Source organism: Terrapene carolina, unplaced genomic scaffold (assembly GCF_002925995.2).
Source record: "Terrapene carolina triunguis isolate 2854851 unplaced genomic scaffold, T_m_triunguis-2.0 Scaffold782, whole genome shotgun sequence".
In the NCBI taxonomy this organism is placed as follows: domain Eukaryota; kingdom Metazoa; phylum Chordata; order Testudines; family Emydidae; genus Terrapene; species Terrapene triunguis.
Genome location: NW_020665133.1, coordinates 1733348 through 1743114, shown reverse-complemented (window position 1 = coordinate 1743114; position 9767 = coordinate 1733348). Strand labels below are relative to the sequence as shown.

The window sequence follows — 9767 nt, the reverse complement described above, 5'->3', positions numbered from 1 at the left end:
TCTCTGCAAGTTTTTTCCTCTGATGGGTTTTAGTTTAAGCAGAGGTGGTGGTGGGGGGGTGTCTTTCATGAATCAGGCTGGAGACTGCACCCTGGTTCCCCAAGAACACAGAGGTGTCTGGTATCAGGGGGTTGGCACTGGAGGTTACTAGAAAGGACAACAAGCCTCCATTCTGGTGGGCAGGAGGTGAATCCATCCCTCAGTGGTGGGCAGGTGCTGGGTGGAAATGCTGCTGGTTCCAGGTGCCCTTAATTCCCCCTGATTCCTCGGGACCTTTGAGTCTCTGACAGGTTCTCATTCCCTTGCAGCAGGAGGACGTCACGGCCAAAGTGATGCACCAGCTCCGCATCAACCGGCACTTGCGCCAGGTGCCTGAGACACTGCAGGGGCTGTGCCTCTGAGGCCATCAGCAACTCCCGCTCCCTGCTGCAGGTACTGCTCTGGCTTACTGTAAATGGGGAGCTAGTGGAAGGGGAAATGAAGCCCCCTGGCACTCACTAAAAGGGAAAGTGGTGGATTCTCCATCTCTTGATGTCATTGAATGAAGACTAGATGCCTTTCTGGAATGTGTGTGCCCAAAAAGTAACTATTGTACTATACAGGAAGCCTATGATATGCAGGGGGTTAGATTAGATGCTCTACCTAGTGTCAACCTCTGCTCAGCACCCAAAGGTCGTCAAGGCAGCACTAGCCATCTTATTAGGACAGGGGTACTCGGTGCTTTTTCCATCTTCTCTTGTCTCCTGTAACCTCACCACATATGGTACAAAACCTTTCATAGCCTCTGCCATCTAAAAACGTCTCTCTCTGTCATTCTGCCTTCTAACGTCTACTGATCTTCTCTTCCTTGTGCCTCTCAATCCTTTGTTTAAATGGCCTTATACCTGAAAGCTATAGAGTATCCATACAATGTCTATACAACAGTGCACCAGGTACTCATCACTATCCTACATGGTTCTGAGCATGCTTTGGGATAGTTTGTCCCTTGAACAAGCCAGCGGGTGCTCATTCTGCTGAGAAAAAATTAAGTGGTTTCTGTTGACTCTCTGAGGCCGGTGGCTCATTACCCCGCTTGGACCTGAGAGAGGTGGGAGTGGCTCTCTTGGGGACAAAGGACCTCCTAGGGTGTGGGCTGGGCAGTCCTAAGAGAAGAACCCTAGGAACAGACAAGCCTAGGAAGAAAATCTGAGCAGATATTATGGCTTTACTAACACAAATCAGCAACCTCCCAGGAGGGGGCAAGTTTGGACTTTACAGCCTGCTTTACATGTCTGTAGAGCAAGTTGGAAAAGACGCCTGCTCAAAGATCCCATCCCACATCAGGTTGCATTGTACTCCACACAATGAGAGAAACCAAGGCTAGCATATGAAATATTTAGTTACATTTGTAATCAGACACACACAAGTTCCCACAAGGAAAATGCTTCACACACAAAACAGATTTTTTTTTTTTTTGGCCATATAGCCATTAGTCATAATTAAGATAAATAATGTACAAGAGGAATTGACCTCTATCAGAAAGGCCCGTGTAGATTGATGACCACCTCTCCTCTCTCTCTCTCCTCCGTGCTGGGGATAGGTACAAACACCACTATGACTGAGGGCTGCACACACAAGGAAGAAACTAAGTCTTCAAGAGAGAGACAAGGCTCCTCTCGAAACCCTATGGGCCCAATCCTCCAATCAGATTGCATTTAGCAGGGAGACCCATTGAAGTCAAGGGCATTCTGCATTGGTGCATGGATTGGATTGCAAGAACGGGCCTTAAGGCGTAAGAAAAGTGATTAAAACTGGCACCTCACTTCATGTATCTGCTCCTTGGAGCTGTGCACGTGCTGGGACAAGTGGACCCTCTATTCACACCCACTGCAGCCCAGCAGAAGCTGCAGCATGGAAAGAGCTCATGGCTCTTAGTCTCGGATCTGAACAGCACTAGACCACAGGGCAGCAGAAGTCCTGGCTACACGGCTACTGCTCCCGCTGCTGGAGTATTGCATGTACTAGTTTTGCCAGAGTAGACAAGATGCAGATCTGTTGACACAGCCCAGCTTGTACTTTTCACGCTAGCTGAGCCAACGCAGCTCTGGAAGGTGGCTTCTAGTGTTAGCTAAACTCCAATTATTCACAGGGATAATGGAAGGGGGAGAAGGACTCCGCTTCCTTTGCAGCTTCTGAACCAAGGGCTCAATCCTGCCTGCTGTTGCATGCCCTCCACTCCCACCAAAGCCACCAGGATACACCACCCTGTATATCGGACCTTCCCAGCACCCAGTGCCATGGCATCAGGTCAGGAGTGGGCAGCAGCTGCTAGATAAAAGCCTTTGGACTTGTATGGTCAATTAATTGGATCTGGGAGCCATTACATGAAAGGGTGAATGGAAAGGACATGCTGGGCTCCACAGCCACTTTCCAGCATACACCTCCGTACAAAGGAGGGCCCTGGCTCAGCAGATGTGGGGCAGTACAGTCTGGTTCCATCAGCAGGCAGGAGGACTTCCTGTTCCCAAGGATACAGGTAACGCCAAGATTCGCCGGGAACAGGACGCCATAGCCAGGAACTGGAATTCCAACCTGGGCGAGGAAGGTGGAGTTCTCCCCTACACCAGGCTAGCCATGTGCTAACATTCATGGTAACAGACACAACCAGGCATGATGAAGGGTCCCTCCCAGTGGCATGCTGGAAAGGAGACCAGCAGCAGTCCCTCCCCAGTGGTGGGAGGAATGGCTTGCAGGGGAGATGCCTGAACATTGCCCCGGCACCCAGAGAGCAGCGAGGATTGGTCTAGCTAGCTTGGTGTCTGCACTATGCTCACCACAGGGGCATGGCTCAGCTATGCTGTGCTCTATGGTCATGTCTATCAGTCCCCAGCGGCCTCCCCAGAACAGCGTTAGGGCAAAGGGGAGTTCAGTCTCCATGGTCCATTCATACAGAGCTGGGGACCCAGAGATAGGAAACCATGTGCAGCCTTGTGCTGGTTCAGTCTACTTCATCCATCTCCCACCGGTGCTCCCGACAGAGCCGAGCAGTCTGGGAATAGGGATGCACCTGGGCTAAGAGCATGGCCTCGAACTGAGAGAGAGAGAGAGAGAGAGAGAGAGACAGAAAAGGGGACACACTCCTCCGGGGGAGATGCAGAGACACCCCAGTGAGTCTCACTCCTGTCTGTTCGCCGACTCCTGCGCTGGAGGGGTCACTGGAGGGGAGAGATCTTCAGGGGGATCATGATCCGAGACTCCATGTTCCGAACCAGGGGGACTGCAAATCAAAAGGAACAAACATCACTGTGCATGGGAGCCCTGGGCAGAGGGGGCTGTAAACTCTGCCCCAGCTTTGGCTCCTGAGGCGCTCACAGCTACGCCACTCTACCAGCAGGAGGCACTGCAGCGCACTGATTATAGGAGAGTTCTCATTTACACTGATTCCAGCCCCTTCCAGGAGGCACACTGAAAAGGAGTAAAGGTGGAGTGCTGGCTATGGAGGATGTGCCACAACAGAACGGACATAGTCCAGCTGCTCCACTATCCTCTTTCTGGCTGTGAGCAGCCAATACTATTTCATAGGAAAGCATATAATCCCCACAATATACCTCACTGGGCAACACTGTATCATAGGGGGCTTTTCTTCCTGACCACAGCTGACAACTGGCTTCGGCCCTGGAGCATGAGGATTAGAGCTCACAGCAGCAGCCACTCCAGAGAAGCACTCACCTGTATAGTACACATTCTCATCCCAGCCTCGCTTCCTCCAGGCCGCGTTCCTTGTCTCCTCTCGGGACTGTAGGTCCTTGTAGGCTGAAAGAAGAAAATGCCAGGTGTGGAGGTGGGGGCATCCCCCCCATTTGCTGAGGTCTCTAGTGTTTGCTGCCAGCAGCAGCTTAGCTAGAAATCCAGGCAAAAGGGAGCATTGCTATGGGGGACAGCCCAGTCTAAGTCTTGGTGTGTCTCCATGGTATGCTTTAATGCTGTGGGTTGGGGGCTGGGAGGAGGGTCTCTGATAGGAGGGTTGCGTACACGAAAGCAGTGGAAGGTTCACTCTCCAGGACCAATTCAATCCTACCAAGGGTGCCAATGGGTGCCAGTGTTAATGGTGGGTTTTGTGATGAGGATAACTGTCCACTTCAAATTGGGCTGAGACCCACCAAACTCATTGCACATGGGTGCTCTTCCACTGGAGAAGGGATGCAGCAGTGGCAGGGCTGGCCACAGACACTTTGTAGGATGCTCAGAAGTGGTTCGTGGCCATCTCAGCTGATTGCTTTTTGCAGGAGCTAGGGGTTCTCCCCAGTGTCTTTCCGTCAGATTTCAGTGCGAGTAACAACACTCTACCTCCCTACACTTTCAACTGGATACAGAGTTATTTTCACTCCTTGTCCTAAAGTGTTGTGTATGCTGCCAAGCATCATTAAACCAAGCTACCATGTTCCACCCCAGAGTTGGCTGCATTTTGTTGGCCCTCCCTTTGGAAGCAGTTTGCAAAACACATACGGATCCTTCCTGATGACAGGCACAAAGGAAATGTACAATGTTCCTATTTTAAAAATCACATGCATCTGCCCTAGTCAATTGGGCTGTGGTTGCCAAGCAGCAGCGGTAACTAGGCCTAGTAGGAAAATTGTGGATGAAACATTTTTTCCTTAGAATTTGGACATGTTTTGCGTGACTGTGTTGATTTTGGTGGAATTCCACCAGAAACCAGCATGAACCTGATGGAACCCTGCCTGCCATTGCAAACCTGTCTGCTTTCCTGCCAGCCTGGAGGACTGATAGAAAGCCCAGAGCCTGGGGGTAGGTAGGTCTACACTGCAGTTAACAACCCCTGGGTGGCCCGTGTCAGCTGACTCAGGTTACGGGGCGGTGTAGACATTCAGGCTCGAGAAGGAGCCTGGGACGAGGATCTCAGAGTCTGGGCTCCAGTCCAAGCCTGAATGTTTACACTGCAGTTTTTGCAGCCCTGCAAGTCAGCTGACACAAGCCAGCCGGAGGGGTGTGTGTGTGTTAATTGCAATGTAGACATACCCAGAGAGTTCAGATTCCCAGTTCCTGGCTGTCAGGTCCCTGGCTCCCCATCAGCCCACCAGGTGGACTGCCCCAGAGCTGGGGCTCCCAGTAGAGCTGGGTGGAGAATTTGTCTTTTTGTTCTGCATTTGTACAATGCCTAGCACAATGGATTCCTGCTCCTATGTGCTCCAGTAATACAATACCAGAACTGAGAAATACTGCAGGGTGTTCTGAGCCGGAATAAAACCGAATTTTGAAATCTCAAACCCCGCCCTGAAATGGAATCACTGCTCTCTGCCCAGCTCTCAGTGCGATGTACAATTCAGGAGATACAAAATGTAACTAATGGGGCAGGAGCTGCTTTAAAGGCACTTGGTGATAATAAACCGTCTTACAATGCTTTCAGCACTGCAATAAGGAACAGCCTCTGAAAGCAGCCGTGAGGGTGAAAACAGAGGCATGAAGGTAAAGGGGAGATCATAGAATATCAGGGCTGGAAGGGACCTCAGGAGGTATCTAGTCCCACCCCCTGCTCAAAGCAGGACCAATCCCCAACTAAATCATCCCAGCCAGGGCCGGCTCCAGGCACCAGCCCACCAAGCTTGTGCTTGGGGCGGCACCTGGAGGAGGGTGGCGCAGCACTCTGGGCGCCGAGGAGAGCGGGGCCACGGCCGGGCTCGCCGCCCTGCCCCCTGCGCTCTGGCCGCCGGGGGGAGAGCGGAGCCCCTGCCGGGGCTCGCCGCCCTCCCCCCGGGGCTCCGGCCGCCTCCTCCCCCCCCCCCCCCACGCAGGGGGTGGGGGCGGTCGGAGGCTTTTTTGCCTGGGGCAGCAAAAAAGCCAGAGCCGGCCCTGATCCCAGCCAGGGCTTTGTCAAGCCTGACCTTAAAAACCTCTAAGGATTCCACCACCTCCCTAGGTAACCCATTCCAGTGCTAATGGCGTGTATGTGTTAGGAGGATGTCGGGGGAGGGGATAAGGGAACAAATGTAGGGCCCAGCAATCAAACTAAATCTCCCTTTTGGAACGGCCAGGGTCTGAAGTTGATTAAGTGGTGAGAGAGGGCACATGGGAGTTTCATGCTCTAGGATGCATCCTCGCAAAAGTGGGACCCTTGTGCTGCGGTGCTGGCAGAGCAAAGTTACCCACCAGCTGAAGCTCAGGCCGGACAATGGCTAATAAATACTCAAGGAAAAAGAAAGCCACCTACCCCAGAGGTGATGAACCACGTAGAGCTCTCCAATCTGGGAGAAGAACCCGCCCACAGCTTCCTGGTTTTTCTGACGGTATTTAATGGCTCGAGCCCTAGCAAAGACATAGGAGGAGAGACTCGATCAGGTGGCATTGCTCTGGGATGCAACCGGCATTGCCACAGGCATTTTAAAATTTCCATAGAATCCTAATTATCCAACCTCCTGCTATGCAAGTCTCCTTTAATGACCCCAGGCTACTGGCTAGCCAAACATACCCAACATCACCCATGTGCAATAAGAAGTGGTCACATGGATATTACCATGGTCAGCAGCAGGGCTTGAACTAGGAGACGTCAGCACAAGATACCCAGGCCTCGACCCTTAGAGCTACAGGGAGAAACAACATCAACAGGGAAGAAGTGGCGGGCTGTTCTTGTCGCCGACGCCAGGCACTAAAGGGCACCATTCTCACATATGTAGTGTGTTATACATGCAGTCAGAACAGGCCAGGCTTCTACCTGGCTCCCCCAGCTAAGAGGAAGAAATTAACAGCAAGAGAGTGAGAAAACAGAGCAAAGAAATCAGAGTGAAAGTTCAACTGAGATTCGATAGTTAGCCCCTTAAAGGCGGAAGGATGGCCTAATGGACAGGGGACTTGCCTGCACTGGGTCTCAGCAGACCTGAGTTCAATGCCTGGCTCCATCATAGACTTTGGGCAAGTCACATCTTCTAGCCTGCACCTCAGATCCTGTATGTGGGGCTAATACCCCCTACCTGGGGGCGGGGGTAAAATCCATTAATGATTGGGTGGTGCTCAGATGCTATAGGGATGACAAGAACAAGATAAGAGCCTTACACATGCCATAACTTTGATACAATAGCAGCCCCCACCTTGATCTAAGAGATGCTTGTATCTTATTTTGGATACATTTAACTAAGACATGGCCAATGCTGGCATGAAAAGATCAGACTACTTTTGCCCAATGCAGACCCCCTTTATACGCTACTACAGTCCATTTCTGCATTGCACAATAGTTCAGACTACAATACAGCTACTCACCTCCCACTATAGGCCCAATCCTGCAGCCTTCCCTTGGGTCAGCTACCCACAATGGGACCCTCACCAGAGGGGCAGGGGGCCTTGTAAGTTCTTTGTATCTATATTACAGTGGCTGCTAGAATTTCCAGCTGAGATCCAGGCCTCCGTTGGGCTAGGCACTGTATGAACACATAGTAAGAAACACTCCCTGCTCCAGAAAGGGTCTTTTCCTAATGCCCATCCGAGGTAGGGAGGAAGCATTGTCTCCACATTACAGATGAGGAAACTGAGGCCCACAGATGTTAAGTGTCTGGCCCAAGGTCATGCAGAAAGTCTGAGACAAAGGCAGGAAATGGACCCAGCTCTCCTGAGTCCCAGTGCTTTAACCACTAGGCAATCCTGAAGTCAAAGGGGTTACTCAGGTGTCTAGCAGGACTGGCCTTGTGATTACACTGATCTTCAGTGCTGTTTGGGTCCAAACATCCAGTGGTCTGTGTTATCTGCCACGGAACAGTGAGCGGATGTTACCCATGGAAGGCCACTGCCTCAGCTGGAGCAGCATCCAGCATTGAGCAAAGAGGTGAAAGGAAAGCTTGGTGCAGGGGAAAGAAAAGAATGCACTGGGCGCTTATTGAGGGAATTTCCTTCAGTGACCTCAGAGCATGTATACAAAGTGGCTACAGCTCCCAGCTGGGGAAACTGAAGCATGGAGAGATGAAGTGTCTTGTCCAAGGTCACTCAGCAGCTTATCGTGTGACCCTGAGTGAGTCACTAATGCTCCTGTGGCTTTAATCACATGCCAGACTGCGACTTCTTGGGGCAGGGATGTTTTAGTACAATGGGGTCCTGCCAGGAGTGGCGCCAGGGTTTTTGGCGCCCTAGGCGGGGGTCCTTCCACGCTCCCGGTCATCGTCGGCAATTCTGCGGCGGGGGGGTCCTTCCGCGCTCCCGGTGTTCAGGGCACTTTGGCGGCGGGTCCTGGAGCGAGTGAAGGATCCGCCGCAGAATTGCTGCCAAAGACCCGGAGCGCGGAAGGACCCCACACCGCCGAATTGCCGCCGAGGGCGGCAAAATGCCGCCCCCCCCAAATCCTTGCGCCCTAGGCAACCACCTAGGTCGCCTAAATGGAAGCGCCGGCCCTGAGTCCTGCTCCCTGTTTGGAACTGCCTTTGGGTTCTACCACATTACAAATAACAAACAATGTACAGCATCATCAGGACTAGAACTTGGGTCTTCTGACTCTGAGCCTAGTGCTCTAACTCCCAGCATCCCGCTGCTTACAGTCTCAACACAAGTGTTTAATGTTGTCTCCTTCAGCCTACGGTGATGCAAGGTGCTGGCTGATCTGCTATGGGCCTCGCTTATGGGGCTCATGGCATTCAAGGGGCAGTTCCAGGGAGGTTAGATTTCAGTTAAAGCTGGATGGACTGGCACTACATAAGAACGGCCGTACTGGGTCAGACCAAAGGTCCATCCAGCCCAGTATCCTGTCTTCCGACAGTGACCAATGCCAGGTGCCCCAGAGGGAATGAACAGAACAGGGAATCAAATGATCCATTCCCTGTCACCCATTCCCAGCTTCTGGCAAATACAGGCTAGGGACACCATTCCCGCCCATCCTGGACCTATCCTCCATGAATTTATCTAGTTCTTTTTTGAACCCTGTTATAGTCTTGGCTTTTACAACATCCTCTGGCAAAGAGTTCCAGAAGTTGACTGTGCATTTTGAGAAAAAATACTTATTATAAGGAGTAAATAACACTTTCTTATTTACTTTCTCCACACCAGCCATGATTTTATAGACCTCTATCATATCTCCCCTTAGTTGTCTTTTCTAGGCTGAAAAGTCCCAGCCTTATTAATCTCTCCTCATATGGCAGCCGTTCCATACCCCTAATCATTTTTGTTGCCCTTTTCTGAACCTTTTACAATTCCAATATTTATTTTTTTTGAGATGGGGCGACCACATCTGCAGGCAGTATTCAAGGTGTGGGTGTACCATGGATTTATATAGAGGCAATATGATATTTTCTGTCTTATTATCTATCCCTTTCTTAATGATTCCCGACATTCTGTTGGCTTGACTGATGCTGCACACTGAGTGGATGTTTTCAGAGAACTATCCACAGTGACTCCAAGATCTCTTTTTGGAGTGGTAACAGCTAATTTAGATCCCATCATTTTATATGTATAGTTGGGATTATGTTTTCCATTGTGCATTACTTTGCATCAGGGCCGCCCGGGGGCGGGGGAGGGGGAGAGGCAGGTGGGACAATTTGCCCCAGCCCCGGGCCCTGCAGGGGCCCCACGAGCCCTGGCCAAGAATCCCTTTCCTCACCCGGCGGCGGTCCGGGTCTTCGGTGGCAGAGGGCCCTTCAGCGCTGCCGAAGACGTGGAGCGACTGAAGGGCCCCCCGCCACCACCGCAGACTCGGAGCACTGCCCAGTGAGTACAAGCTCCCCCGCTTTGCCCCAGGCCCCCTGAATCCTCTGGGCGGCCCTGCTTTGCATTTGTCAACACTGAATTTCATCTGCCATTTT

The 9767-nt window shown here is 51.7% G+C and overlaps 1 protein-coding gene across 1 annotated transcript in view; it reads right to left on the bottom strand.

Annotated features, from left to right (window-relative positions):
- Positions 1-575: 575 nt before the first annotated feature.
- The window catches only part of NIPSNAP1 (nipsnap homolog 1), an 18100-nt gene continuing 8908 nt past the window's right edge, over positions 576-9767 (bottom strand). Inside the window, exons 8-10 of the mRNA XM_026660452.2 lie at positions 6206-6300; positions 3709-3792; positions 576-3256 (exon numbers count right to left, since the gene is read on the bottom strand). Of these exons, the coding sequence (XP_026516237.1) occupies positions 3192-3256; positions 3709-3792; positions 6206-6300 (244 nt within the window). The 3' untranslated portion in view covers positions 576-3191. The remainder of the gene's footprint in view (positions 3257-3708; positions 3793-6205; positions 6301-9767) is intronic.